The sequence below is a fragment of the Rhinopithecus roxellana genome, chromosome 4, assembly GCF_007565055.1.
Source record: "Rhinopithecus roxellana isolate Shanxi Qingling chromosome 4, ASM756505v1, whole genome shotgun sequence".
In the NCBI taxonomy this organism is placed as follows: Eukaryota; Metazoa; Chordata; class Mammalia; order Primates; family Cercopithecidae; genus Rhinopithecus; species Rhinopithecus roxellana.
Window position 1 is genome coordinate 47,212,262 of NC_044552.1, and position 20,046 is coordinate 47,232,307.

The window sequence follows — 20,046 nt, forward strand, 5'->3', positions numbered from 1 at the left end:
TGTACCCTCCTTTAGTTTTAACATAGATGCAATGTTGGTTCCATACTTAATATGGGTGCATTGTTTGTTCCATACTTAATATGGATGCATTGTTGGTTCCATAAATATTCCTGAAAGCCAAGCATATTTATTTTCTTTTTATGGTTCACTTTGGTACAAAACATGAAGTTGATGAATTCGGTCTAAGAAAAAATAGAGTGTAGGCCAATTTCAACAGAATAAACCCTGCCTTACTGAACAGCCACTCTTCATAAAAATCTGCTGTCACTCACTGGCTGATGAGTTTATCCCTAAAAACCAAAGCAGGAAATGGGAAGGATAAAGGATTGAAATCTATTGTGCTGAAAGCAGTAGGGTTGATAAAATTTGTGCAGACTTTTGCCTGGTATTTGCAGTCTAAATATAAAGAAAATCATCAGATTAGAAAAATAATCCAACTGCATCATCTATGTGTTTGATGAAATAACATAACAGATGCTGTTTGATCTGCCTAGAAACTACAAACAGATGGAGTAGACATGGCTGCCAGAGGGAAATTAGGCTGACCTTATATTTCACAGACTAGGTTGTTGACTGAGAGTACAGATTAGCAGACCAAAACATCAAGTCAAAATTATTTTTCAGTCTATGTCAGAAATAGAGTGCTCAAGGCCCTATAGGATGCTATAGAGCAGGGGTTGACAACATTTTTCCGTAAAGGGCCAGATAGTAAGTACAGTATTTTTGACTTTGCAGGTCATATGATCTCTGTTGCAACTACTTAACTCTGCATTTGTGGCAGAGAAGTAGCCATAGACAACATGTAAATGAATGGACATGGCTGTATTCCATGGAAACTTTGCAAGAACAGATAGTGGGTCAGTTTGTCCAAAGAGCGATAGTTTGCTGACCTTTGGTGGAGAGCACATATTAGGTGGCTTGAGTTTCAGTCCTAGAGCAGTTACTTACAAAGTATTAGGCAAACTTCTAAGTGTCCATTTCCTTATCTGTAAAATGGGCATTGAAATAGTATTTACCTACTAGGAATATTACAAGAAATAGTGAGATAATGCATGCATAATATTTGGCACATAGGAAATGCTTGGTAAGTAGAAATTATTGTTGTTTATGGAACTGTAAAGAATTAAAGAGAGTTGAATGTAGTTAGGGGCTGAACAATGCTGGAAAAGTGTTAAATGGGACTCAGATTCTGTTCGATTATGTAATAAGATATGTAAATGGAGCTCTTTTTATCTTAGTTTGGTTGAGGCCCCAATAGTTGTAGTCAGAAAGGCTCACATTGTCAGAGAGAGGAGTAGACCCCTATGTAGGAGGTAGCTATAAATTTGATTTTGTCACCAGCTCTGTGGTAGACTGTGTTTTGCTCACCAATGTCTGTGTTCTCTTATTCTCGGCACATAACTAATTTTTTAGCTTCCCTTGCAACTTGGTGATGACCTTGTAACTGGGTTCTAGTTAATGAAATGATGTGTGCCATTTACAGGTCTGGTGTACTGAAACCATGCACACAATCCTGGCCCTCGTTTCCATAATTCAGCAGAGCGGAGAGGATATTGAGGACCTAAAAAGCCATAGATGGAAGGTGCCTGGTGTTCTAAATGACTCTTTGGAGCAGAGCACCACCCCCACTTGCTGATCTATGCCTGACATGAGCAAGGCATAAACTTTTATTGTGTTAAATTCCTGAGGTTTTGGTATTGCTTGCTATAGCCATTAGTCCATGCTGATAGTTATAGTCAGCCATCACCAATTTTAGGTATATGGATAAAGGCTAAAGTTTCAGCTGTGAGAGGTTAAAGAAGTGCTGTTCAGTAGAACTTTCTGTGAGAACGCAAATGTTTTATCTGCATTATCCAATAAGGACTCTACTAGCCACATATGGTATTGAGTACTTAGAAAATGGCTAGCGTGCCTGAGAAGTTGAAATTTTAATTTAATTTTAATTAATTAAAATTTAAATAAAAATATATGGCTAGGAGCTACTCTGTTAGACAGGTCAGGATTAGAGACTAGGAAATGTCTTAGCAGTGTGCTGCGCCCCACGCCAAGCCTCCATAATAATTCCAAAGGGCCAGAGACTGTGGCTGGACCGCTGTTCTAATGGTGGAATGAGCAGAAAGGGTTGCGCTGGAAACAGCCTGCTCTCCCAGAATTTGCTGGGGCAAAGGATACGTGAGTATTTCTTACGGCTGTCTTGGGAGAAAGAGCCTGGAGTCACTTTAAAGCCTGTCTAGGAGGAAACCAGAAGGAGTGATGCGACCTCATTGGAATGGTATGCTTTTGTGACTCAAAGTGGTTGGGAGACTTTTTAATTATCTGAGAATGACCAGAAAAATTATAGGATCTACACAAAATCTTATGTAGTGTTGAGAGAAAAGGAACCCCTCATTGTGGATTTCAGAGGTCAACCAGGAAAGAAAATGTAGTTTTTTTCTGAGTGTACACTATGATCCCTGCTTGGGCTAATCTAACGTTTATAATTAAAAAGCACTTAAAGCTCTTTAAAGGAGAAGATGCTGTATCTCAAGTAGCTTCAACTTGTAGTCTTTGTTTAGTCTTTTCCCCACCCCCATCCAAGACTGTGTTTAGTGTCTTAGGCTCATTTGGATGCAAAATCAGAGACATACTATATTTTAAGGCATGTTGTATGTATAATTTAATGGAAATCAAAGAAAAGGATCCATACGAGGGTCTGGCTTTACATGGATAGAACTGCAAGTTGATTACAGATTAAAGGCCTCGCTCCTTGCAGTAGAGAGATGCCATAGGAATGACTCCATTTTACTCCACTAGATGCTTCTTTTCCTTTTGCCTGTTTCACTTGTGATTTCTGGCCCCTGATAGCCTCAACCTATACTGGGGGCACACAGTTTCCAGAATCCTTCTACGTCCTTGTTGCTCAAGTTTGGTCTGCAGACCAGCAGCATCAGAATACCCTGGGAGCCTGTTAGAAAAGCAGACTCTCAGGCCCAAATCAGACCCACTGCATTAGAATCTGCATTTTAATAGGATTTCCAGGTGATCCATGTACATGTTAAAGTTTGAGAAGCACTGATCTATAGAATTAATTCCCTCCCTTCCTCCTTCCCTTCCTCCCTTGCAACTTCTATGCTAAGCAGCCCAGGCTCTCAGTTTTCCTCAGACTCTCAAAGGAAAAACTCTGATAGACACAGCCTAAGTGTAAAGACCCAGCAACCATAGCTGGAGGGGTGTGAGGCTACGGTACAAAACATGCTTCCTCAGGCAGCAGGGACTGTGGGTGGAGCCTTTTGTTTAAGAAGGGAATGCTTGACATTATTAAGAGATTTTAAAATATTTTCATTTACAAAACTGCACCTAAGTTGTAGTTCATTTGCAATTTAGAAAACATTAAGGCTCTCTGGTTGTAAGTCAGAGCTTCTTACCAGAAGAAACTAATAAGCAGCTGATATAATATCAGTCAATATGAAAGAAACACTGTATTACTAACCTGTGAAAGTTTATCTAAAATAAATGTACCAGCCAAGCATGGTGGCTTATGCTTATAATCCTAGCACTTTGGGAGGCCGAGGTGGATGGATCATTTGAGGTCAGGAGTTTGAGACCAGCCTGGCCAACATGGTGAAAACCCATCTTTTTTAAAAATACAAAAACTAGCCGGGCATGGTGGTATATGCCTGTAATCCCAGCTGTTTGGGAGGCTGAGGCAGGAGAATTGCTTGAACCCAGGAGGTGGAGGTTGCAGTGAGCTGATAGCATGCCACTGCACTCCAGCCTGGGTGATGGAGTGAGACTCCATCTCAAAATGAATAAATAAATAAATAAAATAAAATAAATGTACAATTCAGCTAGGCACAGTGGCTCATCCCTGTAATCCCAGCACTTTGGGAGGCTCAGGTGGGAGGATTTCTTGAGGCCATAAGTTTGAGACCAGCCTGGGCAACATGTGAGACCTTGTCTCTTTAAAATATTAAGTGGATGTAGTGGTGCATACCAGTATTCCCAGCTGCTCAGGAGTCTGAAGAAGGGGGATCTCTTGAGCCCAGGAGCTCTAGGCTACAGTGAGCTATGATCACACAACTGTTCTCACACACACAAACAGGCAACCGAGTGAGACCTCATCTCTATAAAATAATAAATAAAAAGAAATGTGCAGTTCCTTAGACTTTTCCAAAACAGACTATTTGTTGTCATCATACCTCCAGGGACCAATATTCTATACCAAACAATGACTAGTTATTAGAAAAGATTTTAAAAAGGTAATATTTTGCCCCACTTTTACTTGCCAGGGAATACATTCTCTCTGAAAACAGAAAGGTATCTTCTAGATTCCCCCACTGCTGACAAAGTGGCTTCCAGGACCAATCTTTTAATGTAGGGTTATTAAAACAACAAACAGCTAAATTGCTCTAATCCTGAGGGTCCCCCTGCGTATAGCACAATGGGATACAGTATTATTATGACCAAAACTACTCACTCACCACACAGTAAGGGACAGGACCTTTGGTTTCTCAGACTGTACTCACGTGATGGTGGCATCAGCATCACTGGAGGATTTGTCAGGAATGCAGATTCTTAGCCCTATCCCAGACTTACTGAATCAGAAACTCCGAGGGTGTGGCCCAGGAGTCTGTGTTTTAATGAGACTTCAAGGTCGTTCTGATGCTTGATGAAGTTTGAGAACAAGTGAGTCAGGGTAGTGCAAACTCCTATAGCAAATATACACTCATTGGCTCAAACAAAATACAAATGTATTTGTTGTTTATTTAAAGGCGCAAATGTGGGTAAACAGGTTGGTAGAGTGGCCTCTTTCCTGTAGTTATTCAGGGACTCGGGCTGATGGACGCACTGTCATCTTCATTGTGTGACTTTCTTTTTTTTTTTTTTTTTTGAGACAGAGTCTGGCTCTGTGGCTCAGGCTGGAGTGCGGTGGCACCATCTCTGCTCACTGCAAGCTCTGCCTCCCGGGTTCACGCCATTCTCCTGCCTCAGCCTCCCGAGTAGCTGGGACTATAGGCGCCCGCCAGCGCGCCCGGCTAGTTTTTTTGTATTTTTTTTTAGTAGAGATGGGGTTTCACCGTGTTAGCCAGGATGGTCTCGATCTCCTGACCTCGTGATCCACCCGTCTCGGCCTCCCAAAGTGCTGGGATTACAGGCTTGAGCCACCGCGCCCGGCCATTGTGTGACTTTCAAGGTTGCTTCAAAGGTCATGCCGGCCAAAAGAGGAGAAGAGCATGGAGAAGTGGCTGTGGGAAGTGTTTATATACTAGGTCCAGAAATGGCTTACATATATACACATTTCACTGGCTAGAGCTCAGTCACATGGCCTTATCTAACTGCAAGGGAGGCTGGGAAATGTAGCCTAGCTTGTGACCAAGAAAAAAAAAGGCAAACATGGTTAAAAGACAGAATTATAAAAGAAACCAATTACATTGAAATATAAGTTATTAGAAATATTTTTGACAGCAGTATAGGTACTTTTTAATTAATGCATTGAATAACAAGATCTAGTGGTGTTACAGGAAAGGAGTCCTAATTGAGACCCCCCAGAGAAGGTTCTTGGATCTCCCACAAGAGGGAATTCAGGGCGAGTCCGTAGAGTAAAATGAAAGTAAGTTTATTAAGAAAGTAAAAGAATAAAAGAATGGCTACTCCATAGACAGGGCAGCCCTGAGGACTACTGGTTACACATTTTTATGCTTATTTCTTGATTATATGCTAAACAAGGGGTGGATTATTCATGCATCCGCCTTTTAGACCATATAGGGTAACTTCTTGACCTTGCCATGGGATCTGTAAACTGTCATGGCAGGTCGGGGGAGTGTAGCAGTGAGGATGACCATAGGTCACTCTTACTGCCATCTTGATTCTGGTGGGGTTTAGCCAGCTTCTTTGTTGCAACCTGTTTTATCAGGAAGGCCTTTATGACCCATATCTTGTATCTTGTGCCGACCTCCTGTCTCATCCTGTGACTTAGAATGCCTTAACCGTCTGGGAATGCAGCCCAGTAGGTCTCAGCCTCATTTTACCTAGCTCCTATTTAAGGTGGAGTTGCTCTGGTTCAAATGCCTTTGACAGTGGCACATTTACTAACTACTGTGATTTTGAAGTAACAAGTATAAATAGTATTTCAAGAGATCTTCAGCCACTACAACTTAATATTTAAATCTGTGATGACTTTTGGTGGCAAAAGTCACAGGTACTGTTAATGATACCAGGTTTATGGCCTACATTCATAATTGAGCCATGTTTTAAATTTCAATTATAAGTTATTGAAAATCAAGGAGTATTTTTTCTGCGTACAAGTTCATGGACTGCCCTCTTCATCTCCCTCAAATTTTATCCATGGATTAAAGAGCTTCTACTGCACACTTTATTTCTAGCCTGGGATGAGGGGAATCATTTGATTTTTTAATGGAGCATTATAGATTTTATAAGCAGCAGCTTATTGAGCTTTATAATATTTACATATGGTAAAATTTATATCTTGCATAACACAAAAGTAACATATATATACATACATGTATGTGTATATATATACACACATATATATGTATTTTCTTTTTTTGTTTTGACAAAGTCTTACTCTGTCTCCCAGGCTGGAGTGTAGTGGCGCAATCTTGGCTCACTGCAACCTCTGCCCCTGGGCTCAAGCAATTCTTGTGCCTCAGTCTTCCAAATAGCTGGGATTACAGGTGCGTGCTACCACGCCCGGCTGGTGGAGACGAAGTTTGACCATGTTGCCCAGGCTGAAAAGTAATTCTATATTAACGCTCAGTGGGTCAATGTGTTAATTTTCCATCTTTTCAGATGTGTAATCAGTAAACTTGACAGTAGTTTGACCTTATAAAACTATAATGCCTACTCGAAAATATTTTTTTCTCAATTTCTGCCTCATTCATCTAAATTGTTAATAGATCTTTTCTTGTTTTAATCAGTCAACATGTATTCCTGAGCGCTTCCAGTCCTGTGGATACATGTAGAAGATTAATTCTAAATGCATTACTGCCTTATAATCTCTTTACATAAGAGCAGAGTGTTGAAGGGCACTGGTTGGAGTTAGATAAACCTGGGTTCTAATCTGGGCTTTTCTAATTGCAACTTTTTACCTTTAAGCAGATTACTTAACCCTGAAAAGCCTGTTTGCTTGTTTCTTCAGGGCATATGTAGGCTTAGTGCCTAAGCAGCGCTTAGTAAATTATTGCTATTAATATTTCCTCCCTTTTTATGCCCATCTACACATACACAAACAGCCTGGTTGTCTGAGTATTCGACCTCCAAGGAAAATAGCTAACCACCTGCAAGTTTTAACAGAAAGTGTATGCATTAGAGATTTTTGTTTGTAGATAACAGGACGTGACTGTCTGATTTAAGCCAATAGAGAATTTAATACACCTAGATCATGGAACTCACAATCAAGACCGAATGTCTGGTTAGAACAAACAAAACCAGGCAGCTTCAGAAGGTCTTTGGTGTAGCCATTGGAACTGATGAACTCCTACTGATTTTTTTCAGTCTTTACCTGCCTCCATATAATATTCACAGTCCAAGCAGAGAAACTTGAATTCACTGGGTTTTGGCCATGGACCTACCCATGAGATGTACTGGGTTATTAAGCGGGAAGATCTAGAGTGGGCTCTGGAGCATCTTGATGTAACTATGTATCAAGACATTACTCATCATCGGGAAATAACAAATAAAAGTTACAGTGAGATATCACCTCACATCTGTTAGGATGGTTGTCATAAAAAAGCCACAAGATAAAAAGTATTGATGAGGAAATGAAGTGGCTACATTATCTGGGGTAAATACCCAGGGTTCGTTGTCTTGCACCAAGAAAATTTAGGACAGGGACACACTTGAGGAGTTTAGGGGCAGAGGTTTAATAGGCAAAAGAAAGAGGAAGAAAAACATCTCTCTTTAGTGAAAGAGAAGGGGACTTCTGAGAGGAAAAGGCTGGCAGGCAGTGGACGCCCCGAATTTTATAGTCCAGCTTGAGGAGGTGGTATCTGATTTTTGCAGGGCTCACAGATTGGTTTGATCAGGTGTAACGTCTACATAGCGGGCCTGGAGGGCTGGTTACCCTACCCTAATATTATTATGCTAATGAACTCTTCCCTTGGCCAGTGCCATTTTGTCTTCTCCTTACTGTACACGTGGCTGGCAGAGAAGGGAAGATGGAGCCATCTTGAACACGTCTAGTCCCAGGTAGTTCTTTCCTGCGGGCATCCACCCGTGAAAGCTCTAAGCTTGCTTGTCTATGTCTGCAACTCGACTTTACAGGCCGTTCTTTGTTAGAAAATGATTTTGGGCTGCTTTTCATTAAAAGGAAAACCTGAGTGAGGACTTTTGTACCCTTACTATCTGCCTAGTAATTTCTTCTTAACTCTGGTATCAGAAGGCTACGGAGAAATTGGAACCCTTGTACACTGTAGGTGGGAATGTAAACTGGTGTAGCCTGCTATGCAAAACAGTATGGTGGTTTCTCAAAAAGTTACAACTAGAATTACCATATGATCCAACAATCACACTTCTGGCTATATGTACAAAGGGGTTGAAATCAGGATTTTGAAAAGTTATACATGCTCCTAAGTTCATTGCAGCATTTTTCTCAGTAACCAAGGTATGGAAACAATCTAAACGTCCATGGAGAGATGAGTGGATAAAGAAAATGCAATATAGGCTGGGCGTGGTGGCTCACGCCTGTAATCCCAGCACTTTGGGAGGCCGAGGCAGGTGGATCACCTGAGATCAGGAGTTCAAGACCAGCCTGGGCAACAAGGTGAAACCCCATCTCTACTAAAAATGTAAAAATTAGCTGGGTGTGGTGGTGCGTGCCTGTAATCCCAGCTACTCGGGAGGCTGAGGCCGGAGAATTACTTGAGCCCAGGAGGTGGAGGTTGCAGTTAGCCGAGATTGTGCCATTGCACTCCAGCCTGGGTGACAAAGCAAGACTCTGTCTAAAAAAAAAAAAAAAAGTAGAGAAAAAGAAAATGCAATATATGCATACAATGGAATAGTACTCAGCCTTACAAAGTGAAGGAAATCCTGGCATATGCAATAGTATGGATAACCTGGAGAACATTATATTAAGTGTAATAACTCAGTCACAGAAAGATAAATACTGCACGATTCCACTTATATAAGGTATCTAAATTAGTTGAATTAATAAAATCAAAGAGTAGAAGGGTACTTGCCAGGGGCTGGAGGGAAGGAGAGATAGGAAGTTGCTGTTCAGTGGGTATAAAGTTTCAGTTATGCCAGCTGAATGAGTTCTAAGGATCTGCTATACAACATTGTACCTAGAGTTAACAATACTGTATTGTGCACTTAAAGGCTGAAGAGGGATCTCATGATAAATGTTCCTCACGCATGCACATACACACACACACACACACACACACACACACACACACACACGACTGCACATCTTGGGAAATGATTATCCAAAAGGTGCTGATAATTTGGGGTGGCCTAAAAATGATAGAAGTGCACTACTGACAGGCTTCCAAGTGTCCATCACCTAATGGTTAAAGAGTAACTCTTATTGGCCAGGCGTAGTGGTTCACACCTGTAATCCCAGCACTTTGGGAGGCTGAGGTGGGCAAATCACGAGGTCAGGAGATCGAGACCATACTGGCCAATATGGTGAAACCCCATCTCTACTAAAAATACAAAAATTAGCTGGGCGTAGTGGCACATGCTTGTAATCCCAGCTACTCGGGAGGCTGAGGCAGAAGAATCACTTGACCCCCGAAGGTGGAGGTTGCAATGAGCCAAGATTGCGCCACTGCACTCCAGCCTGGCGACAGAGCTAGACTCCCTCTCAAAAAAAAGAGAGAGTAACTCTTATTAACACCTGGAAGAACTTATAGCACCACCTACTGTTTCAAGCTAAAATTTCCTCCGTTAAAAGACTTTTTTTTTTTTTTTTTTATTACTTAGGACAAGAAAGTGTCAACAATCAAGGAGCTATAATTCTTTGCAGTTGTTTAGAGAAATAAAGGTGAACTGCTCACCGTTGTTTATAGTGTTTGTAATCATAGCTGTGCACTGCTGATGTGTAAATTGCTGCTGCAAGATCCAGAAAGTGAAGCAGTAATAATAACGATAATAATGTATTAAGTATTTTTTCTATGCTGTGTACTGTTCTGAGTACGTAATGTGGATTATCTCATTTAAACACCACCATTACTCTACGAGAGAGGTATTGTTATATGCATTTGACAAATTAAAAAACAAGCAAGGCACAGAGAAGTAATTTAACCAAGATCACACACCTAGTAAGTAATAGAGCTGGTATTATATTTGAGCCCAGGTAGTTGGACTCACTGGAGAGTAACAAAGAACTCTCCTAATGATCGGTACCTCACAGTGTGTCTGTCTTCAAGGCATACCAGCAGTGTGACTCATTTTTCCTATTTCCATCTGATTTCTTTTTTAGATAGTATGAATAATACACTGTTGTGTTCAAGAATATATTTTATTCACACAAGTAATATACATGGTAATTATAGTGAATGCTTATGTACTACTACGTGCCAGGCACTCTTTGAAGTACTTTACCTACATTAGTTTATTCTTTTCAGCAACCTTATGAATTGCTATTTTAATCCTTATTTTACAGGTGAGGAAATCATTAAGTAACTATTCAATATCACACAACTAGGAAGTGACAAAGGCAGTATTAGAACTCAGATAGTGGCTGCAAAGTCTGTGTAGTATACTACAGTGCTTATAAAAAGTTATTTTAAAATAGTACGAGTAAATTTGAGTATAACAGAAATCGCTGAGGCAGTGCTCGGATCTGGAAAAAAAAAATGTTAAGGTGGAATGAAGATGCCTAAAGTTTAGGAAAGACTGATTTAAGTGGTTTAAAATTTTTTTACCAGGTACGATGGCTCACACCTGTAATCCTAGCACTTTGGGAGGCTGAGCTGGGCAGATCATGTGGTCAGGAGTTTGAGACCAGCCTGGCCAACATGATAAAACCCCATCTCTACTAAAAATACAAAACTTAGCCGGGAGTGGTGGCACATGCCTGTAATCCCAGCTGCTCAGGAGGCTGAGGCAGGAGAATCGCTTGAACCCAGGAGACGGAGGTTGCAGTGAGCTGAGATTGCGCCACTGCACTCCAACCTGGGTGACAGAGCAAGATTCTGTCTCGAAATTTTTTTAATATCATAAATAATTCTGCATTGAATATCTTCCTGGGCACGCTTGGTAGAATTTCTCTGGGGTAGATACAGGGATATGAATTCACTGAGTTATTGTTTTGCAGAATGGCTGTGCCAACATGTTTTAATCTCTGTTGTTTGGTTACTTTAGCGAAGTTTTACGCAGTTTTTCTCCCTAAGTGTTTCTAGAATTTGTGGGCCACTGAGGACTATTGATGATAATACCAGTTAAGCAAAATCTGGTTGCTTATTATTCATAAGAGAATCTACATTCTTACCAAAGAAATGTACTCAACTTACTCAACTATTACAGAACCTACTATATCATCAAATATTTTGTTCATTCTACCAGAACACCCGAATTCTGAATTAGAGAGAATGCAGGGGCTATGGGAGATAATGCCATCTAGTGGTCAAACTAAATTCTGGTTCCTAGAGGTTCTTAGTCTTCAAAGTGTAGAAAAATTACCAGAGAAGCTTGTTTAAAAATGAGATTCAGAAGGAGAGAGAGAGAAAAAATGTGTGTGTGTAGAGGGTGGAGGGGGCGGGTGGTTGGATGGAGAATGTCCAGGAAGCTGCGTAAAAAGCAGCCTGTATGGTTGTTGGTTTTGATGTGTGTGGTCTAAACTGCCCTAGAATTTGGTTCAGCATTTGGCCCAGTTCCCTCTCCTCCTTAATCCTCTTCTCCAGCAGCTGCTGTAGTACCTCCTGAGTTACGTGGGAGTGGTGAGGATATTCTGGGACTATTTTGGGTTGAAGAGGACCAGCTGAGCTTGCACACAGGGGCGGGATGGGAACAAGACTAATGTATTTAGGGATGGATTAGGAGAGCCCAAACAATGACCTTGGTTTTGCCAAATCCATTTGCATTTTCTCCTTACTGATTTCTGTTGACTTCATTGCTACTTTTGGCTCTGTGGGTAACCCCCTCCTTTTTTTCAGTTCTCTCCTTCTTCATATCCTTCAGCCTGGTATGCAGGCTCTCCATAATTGGACAGTAGCCTATCTACCAGCTCCCTCAGTGAGAATCCCACTGTATACATTAACCTTTCAGAATCCCACGGAACCACTATTACACCTTTTCTCATACTGCTTATCCCTCTGAAATTCTTACTCCTCATTTTTTATGCATTTACTGCAAACTTTAAGCCTTTTGTACATCTTTAAAAATTCAGAAGACACACAAACTCAAAGAAGCCCTTCTTGGATCATTTACTGTTTATCTCTCACTAGTTTCCCACCATATTTAGCTTGTACGGTCATTCCAGCACATTAGCAAATAATGTTTCTTATTGTTGTAAATACTCCACTCATCTATCATCTATCTATTATTCATTCCTTTATGTTGTTTCCTTTGCATTCAATATGAATTCAATTCATTCTTCAAATGCCACCGACTCAACTAAGCCAAATGTAACTATTCTCAGCTTCATTCATTGATTTCCTTCTCTGAGATCTGCTAGCACTGAGAGTCTACTACTTTAACCACTTTAACCCTTCATTACACACTCCCATGTGTTTTTGAACTCTGTGTTAGATTTCTCCTTTTGCTCTCCAGTAAATTGTAAGCCATGAGGACCAAGACTATTTTATGTAATTATTGATATTTTCCAAAATTGCATGTTCTCAGCTGCATAATATGACTTAGCTAACATGTTTCCATAGTCCGAGTTGTCCTTATACTCATCTTGCTCTAAAAGAAGAGGAAAATGACAATTTTATTAAGCACTTCCTATGTGTCAGATACCATGCTTGGAATTTTACACACACACACACACACACACACACACACACACACATAATTTTATTTTTTAGATGGAGTCTTACTCTGTCACCTGGGCTGGAGTGCAGTGGCGTGATCTTGGCTCACTGCAATCTCTGCCTCCCAGGTTCAAGCAGTTCTCCTGCCTCAGCCTTCCGAGTAGCTGGGATTACAGGCACCTGCCACCATGCCCAGCTAATTTTTTTATTTTTAGTAGAGACAGGGTTTCGTCATGTTGGCCAGGTTGAACTCCTGACCTCAGGTGATCCACCCACCTCGGCCTCCCAAAGTGCTGGAATTACAGGCAGTGAGCCACTGCGCCCAGCTGGAATTTTACTTATATTTATGTTATTTAAAACTTAAAAGCCCTGTGAGTAGAATGTTATACATTTTGTAGGTTGGAACAGTTGGACTCAGAATTATTCAATACATTGTGTAGCTATAATTAAGAAGTCAGCATTTGGACCCAAGCCCATCTGACACCCGAACCCATACCTTTGTTCTGCCGCATTGCCTCCGTTTGAGTTTGGAACCCTCACTTTGTGGTGTTTTGTAGTGATGCTTTGCATTCCTGCTCTTTCCTTCCTCAGAAAGAGTCTCTCTCAGGAATGTAAAGTGGCACTTTACCCTGGAATGATATCCTGTCCCACTCCCTACACTCTACTTCAGGCCAAAGTGGAAATACCCTTCTTCACTCACAGTCTCCCTGATGCTTCAGTCAAGCAGTGTGCCCACCTGCTTTTTTTCCCTCCTTTTTTTTTGGACTGACTTTACTCAGTTAAGAACGTTTCTTAATGTAGAATAACTCTGGACCCTGAAATACTGGGGTGCTTTAAAGAACACTTGTGGGGAAAACTTACTTGCATGTTGAGCCTCCTACATGCTCACTTTGGGGGTGCACATGATCTCACTGAACATAGTGACTTTTGGAGCTCTTTGTGTAACTAGCCCTGGAGAACTTCCAAAGTAACTCAATACAAATCTGGATTTGCTTGGTTGTGTTTTCTGCCGCAGGGATTCAGAGCAAGCCCTCGGCATATTAGAAGACGAGTTGCAGCAGCCGCAGCTGCCCGTCTGGAGGAAGTGAAGCCCGTAGTGGAAGTTCACCATCAGAGTGAGCAAGAAACTTCAGTGAGGAAACGAAGAATCAAGAAGAGCAGCCGAGTCCAGCCAGAATTTTATCACTCTGTTCAAGGTGCTTCAATCAGGAGGCCTGTAAGTAGAGAACTGTCTTTTATAAAAATATTAAATTCACTGTCAAATCATGTGGTTGTTCTTTTAGTTTAAAAACCTTATCAGATTAGCTTTGAATAATTAGGTTGTTGTTATTCCCAACAAGTGGCAGTGTACTCACATGAGTTCCAGCAAGGAATATGGTTTCCTAGAATGTTCTAGGGTGGATAGATAGCTGACAAAGAAGCAAGAGTTAGTCACTGTCAGGCAGCTGATATGAAAGCTGGTGAATTCCCAGCCCTCCTGAAGCTGGGGATCTAGAATGAGGATGGGGACATAGAGTCAACAAATCTAGGTGTGGTAATGAGAGAATTGGTGAAGAGGATGACAACAAAACCAGTGTCAGGATAGGAGAAGCAGTGAAGGAAGGTGGGGCTGGAGTCTTGGGCAGTAGCAGTGGCTAAACTCCTCCTGGAGGCTCTTGAGCCAGTGAGGCCTGTGCATCCCTCTGCACCCAGCCCAGGGTAACTCTGTAAGTGTCCTGGCCTTCTCAGGTGTGGCCTTTATATTGTTATAAGGCAGCACCATTGTCCCTTTGTAACCTGGTGCCCTGTGTTTCTGTTGGCCACAACCTCACCTTTCCTCAGAAACTCAGGGCTCAACTGGGAGCTGGTCTTCATCTCCTTCTCACATCCTGAGCATATTGTTCTGTATGCTCTGATTTTTCTTTCCTCATTTCTGGCTCATGGGCTTTTTACCAAGACTGGGGCTTGAAAATGCCATTTTAAAACTCGTAAAGTTATTTTATGACTGCAATAATTTTATGTTACTTTGGCATTAGAAAAAAGTGTCTGTATGGTTCATCTCTATGCTGTGGGGAGCCTGTTGTTGTTTCTTGTGCCAACATAGGGGAGCCATCAAGATTTGACTTGAAAATGTCTTTGTAAATTATTGAAACAGAACTGCTCTTCTGTGGGGGTAACTGTGGGGCAGGCACATGTGGAGACTGTGAGAAGGCCAAAAAAATGTCTGACTCAGTAACCAGGCCAAAAACAGTGGAAAGAAGTTAAATTCCTTTACAGAAAATGATCTGTTTATCATAACCAAGTGAAAAAAGGTACATATTTAGAAATGAGGGTTTATTTTTCATGATTCAATAAAACAAAGGCTAAGTAGTATTTGGTATCTATGCAGAGAAATAAGAAATGGTAGGAAAATTTATTCGTTCAACAAACATGCATTTTATACAGAAAATAAGGGACATACAGATATATGTTAACTAACAGTTCCTGAGGGCTTAGTGTGTAACAGGCCTTATTTTATGTCACTCATTTAACAATTCTATGAGGCAGATGTTATGATTCCTATTCTATGGATAATGAAACTGAGCCCCAGAGAGGATACATTACTTGCTTCAGGTTACCTAGTTGTTTGGGGTACAGTTTAGAATTTGGATCTGGGTGGCTTGCCTCCAGAACCCAAGCATGAACCTCTACCATCTGTTACCTTCCATTAGTACCTGGTCGCTAGGGAAATCACAGTCGAGTCAATCAACAGACATGAAAACAAGTAATTATAATGCATGTTCTGTGCTTTGAAAGTACTGTTCTAGAGTTATACACAAGGCATTATGGAATCATCTTGGATCTCTGGAAATATTTACAGATAAGCAGACACCTGAGATGAGTCCTGAGAGATAAGGAGGAATTTACCAAGTACAAAGTAGAAGTAGGTATCTCCTGCATGAGAAAAATATGTATAAAAGTGCAGAGATGTGGGAGGGTATGGCGTTCTCAGTGAACAGCTTGAGGTGGTGCTGGCAGATGAGACTGGTGGGTTGGGTAGAGGCCAGATTAGAAAGGGCTTGTATATTGTGCTAAATATTTGAACTTACTTTCTGTAATAGGGATCAGTTGAAGGTAGGGAATAGGTGAATTATTTCTCTTGCTCAGAGTCTAGCTAGTTCTTTGCTTCTTCTAATCTCCCCATGTGGATCAGGATTGAGAAGTAAGTGATTATCATTAAAGTTTAGAAACACTCAACCATCATTATTCTCTCACAAGCCCTCTACATAACTGCCTTGGTTAATAAGACATAGTCTTTATGCCTCTGTGACTTTGAACCTTACTGTCTACTTTGCCCTTGAACGTTTATCCTCATTCTTTGTTTGCCTGGTAAACTTCAGTTCACCTTTTGAGATTGACTCATGCTTGGATGGGTCAGGTGAAGTCTTTTCTGATCCTTCCTATCAGAGTAAGGTGCCCTTAGTTTTGATCCTCAGCACTCAGTACAAACCTCCAACATAGCAATTACCCCAGCAAAAAAAAAAAAAGAGGTCTCTGCAGTAAGACCCACGTGAGTTCAAATCCTGCTCTGTGTATCTGCAGGAAGCAGCACACTAAGAGGATTTAACTGAAAAGAGCTTAATGAAGGGAGTATTTACAGAAATGTGGGCAGGGCTAAGATGCTTCATCAGCCTTTAGGTAGAGCCTATTTATCTTCAACTCCTGGTCTTAGGGGTAGCAGAGGGCAGTGGTCTTAATGGATGCTGGTAGGAAGAGCTGGAGCAATGGAAGAGCCCTTCCACAAGGCCGGTACCTGAGGGATGCAGCTACTGCCAGAACCTAGTGAGTCAGGAGGGAGCAGGGCAAATAAATATATTGCTCTCTTAGCTCCTGCTCCCAGTGGTACCTCCTTTTGACCCTACCTACCTAGAAGCCAGAGGGCAAAGGAACTTGGGTGATGTAGATCACAGACATCAGTCTCCCAAGGACTGAGCAAGGAAGAGATGGACAGATAATCTGAGAGGGTGACAGGGACAGCAGAGAATAAAAACATACCTACCTGGTGGCCAAATGTTGTGGCTCACTCCTATAATCCCAGCACTTTGGGAAACTGAGGTGGGCAAAACACTTGAGGCCAGGAGTTCAAGACCAACCTACCCAACATGGCAAAACCCCATCTCTACTAAAAATACAAAAATTAGCTGGGTGTGCTGGCACATGCCTGTAATCCCAGCTACTCAGGAGGGTGAGGCAGGGAGAATTGCTAGAACAGGAGGTGAAGGTTGCAGGGAGCCAAGATCATGCCATTGCACTCCAGCCTTGGCTATAGAGCAAGACTACATCTCAAAAACAAACAAACAACAACAACAACAACAACAAACTAAAAAACAAACAAACAAAAAAGGTATCCTTTGCCAAGGTATTTCAATTCTCTGAGAATCAGTTTCCTTTTCATAAAGTGATAATAAGGGAAAGGACACCCTTCTCAACAAATGGAAAAGGTTGGACTAGCCACATGTGGGATAATGAAACTGGATCCTTATCTCTCACCTTGTACAGAAATCAACTCAAGATGGATTAAGGACTTAAACCTAAGACTTGAAACTATAAAAATTCTAGAAGATAACATTGGAGAAACTCTATTAAACATTGGCTTTGGCAAGGATTTTATGACTGAGAACCCAAAAGCAAATGCAATAAAAACAAAGATAAATAGTTGGGGCTTAATTAAACTAAAGAGCTTTTGCACAGCAAAAGGAACAGTCAGCAGAGTAAACAGACAACCCACAGAGTGGGAGAAAATATTCACAATCTATACATCTGACAAAGGATTAATATCCAGAATCTACAACAAACTCAAACAAATCAGTAAGAAAAAAACGAAGAAACAGTCCCATCAAAAAGTGGGCTAAGGACATGAATAGACAATTCTCAAAAGAAGATGATACACAAATGGCCAACAAACGTATGAAAAAATGTTCAACATCACTAATGATCAGGGAAATGCAAATCAAAACCACAAGGTGATACCACCTTCCTCCTGCAAGAACGGCCATAATCAAAATGTCAAAAAACAGTAGATGTTGGTGTGGATGCAGTGATCAGGGAACACTTTTACACTGCTGGTGGGAATGTAAACTAGTACAGTCACTGCATTAGTCTGTTTTCATGCTGCTGATGAAGACATAACCTGAGACTGGGAAGAAAAAGAGATTTAATTTGACTTACAGTTCCCCGTGGCTAGGGAGGCCTCAGAATCGTGGTGGGAGGTGAAAGGCGCTTCTTAAATGGTGGCGGCAAGAGAAAATGAGGAGGAAGCAAAAGCAGAAACCCCTGATAAACCTATCAGATCTCGTGAGACTTATTCACTATCATGAGAATAGCACGGGAAAGACTGACCCCCGTGATTCAATTACCTCTTGCTGGGTCCCTCCCACAACACACAGGAATTCTGGAAGCTACAATTCAAGTTGAAATTTGGGTGGGGACACAGCCAAATGATATCAGCCACTATGGAAAACAGTGTGGAGATTTCTTAAAGAAGTAAAAGTAGGACTACCATTTGATCCAGCAATCCCACTACTGGGTATCTACCCTGAGGAAAAGAAGTCATTATACAAAAAAGATACTTGTACATGCATGTTTATAGCAGCACAATTCACAATTGCAAAGTCGTGGGACCAACCCAAATGCCCATCAATCAATGAGTGGATAAAGAAACTGTGGTGTATATATACGATGGAATACTACTCAGCCATAAAAAGGAATGAATTAACAGCATTTGCAGTGACCTGGATAAGATTGGAGACTATTATTCTAAGTGAAGTAACTCAGGAATGGAAACCCAAACATCATATGTTCTCACTGACATGTGGGAGCTAAGCTATGAGGACGCAAAGTCATAAGAATGGTACAATGGACTGTGGGGACTTGGGGGGAAGAGTATGAGAGGGATGAGGGATAAAAGACAACAGTGTGGTGCACTGTATACTACTTGGGTGATGGGTGCACCAAAATCTCACAAATCACCACTAAAGAACTTACTCATGTAACCAAATACCACCTGTACCCCAATAACTTATGGAAAAATAAAAAATAAATAAAGTGATAACAATAGCTACTACGTAGAGTGTTGAGGATGAACTGAGTTGACATATGGAAAGAGATTTCATGGTAATGACCTGCGTAGAATAAACAATAAATAGTTTCTTCCTTTTTCTCCTCCTCCCCTAGACCATTAATTCTTTGAAGCCCATGTCAGAGGGTCTAGAATATCTCCTGGCATCTGGCATTTGGCATTTGGCATCTGAGTGAATACTATCGACTAAGTGAGTGAATGATATAGGAAAGATAGCTTATGATGAGTGGTACAATTAGTAAGCATTATAGGAATTTAGAGAACAAAGAGGGGATCCCCTACCTCTAAATAGGTTGGTTAGGGCATAATTACTTTATGGAAGAGTTGGGATTGAGTTGGGCTTTAAAATATGTACAGTGCTGTGCGTGTGGTGGCTCACGCCTGTAATCCCAGTACTTTGGGAGGCGGAGGTGGGAGGATCACTTGAGCTCAAGAGTTTGAGACCAGCCTGGGCAACACAGGAAGACCCTATCTCTACTAAAAATTAAAAACAAATTAGCCAGGCATGGTGGTGCACGCCTGTAGTCCCAGCTACTTGAGAGGCTGAGGTGAGAGAATTGCTTGAGCCCGGAGTTCCAGGCTGCAGTAAGCCACGATCATGCTGCTGTACTGCAGCTTCAGTGACAGAGCAAGATACTGTCCGGAAAAAAAAAAAAAAAGGTAGGAATTGGCTGGGCAGCAGATGCTGGGGCTGGGAAGTGGAGTAAACAAAAGTGCTGAGAACTGACCGGATGTGGGGATTTATATGAGAGAAATACAAGATAAAGTTGGAAAAAATAGATAGGGGCCAACATACATTTCAGACAACCACTGGTTTAAGCTTTCTTTTCTGTGCTTCTGAAGACGCTGTAATAGGTGAGTAGTGTGATCATAGCATGATTTTAGAAAGATTAAACATGTGCAGGGTGCGTCAGGAGAGCAGGACAGTTTGGTAGCTGCAGCAGCCTAGCAGTGAGGTGATTAGGGCCTGAATTTGGGCCTAACCCATGGCCTTCTGCTGACATCTGCTGATGACTGCTGTTAGGGAATCAG

General features: G+C 41.3%; 1 protein-coding gene across 1 annotated transcript in view; it reads left to right on the forward strand.

Moving 5' to 3' along the window:
• The window catches only part of LOC104681597, a gene marked incomplete at its 5' end in the record, with an annotated part of 111,151 nt that overhangs the window by 42,737 nt on the left and 48,368 nt on the right, over positions 1 to 20,046 (forward strand). Inside the window, 1 exon segment of the mRNA XM_030929586.1 lies at positions 13,933 to 14,133. Within this exon segment, the coding sequence (XP_030785446.1) occupies positions 13,933 to 14,133 (201 nt within the window).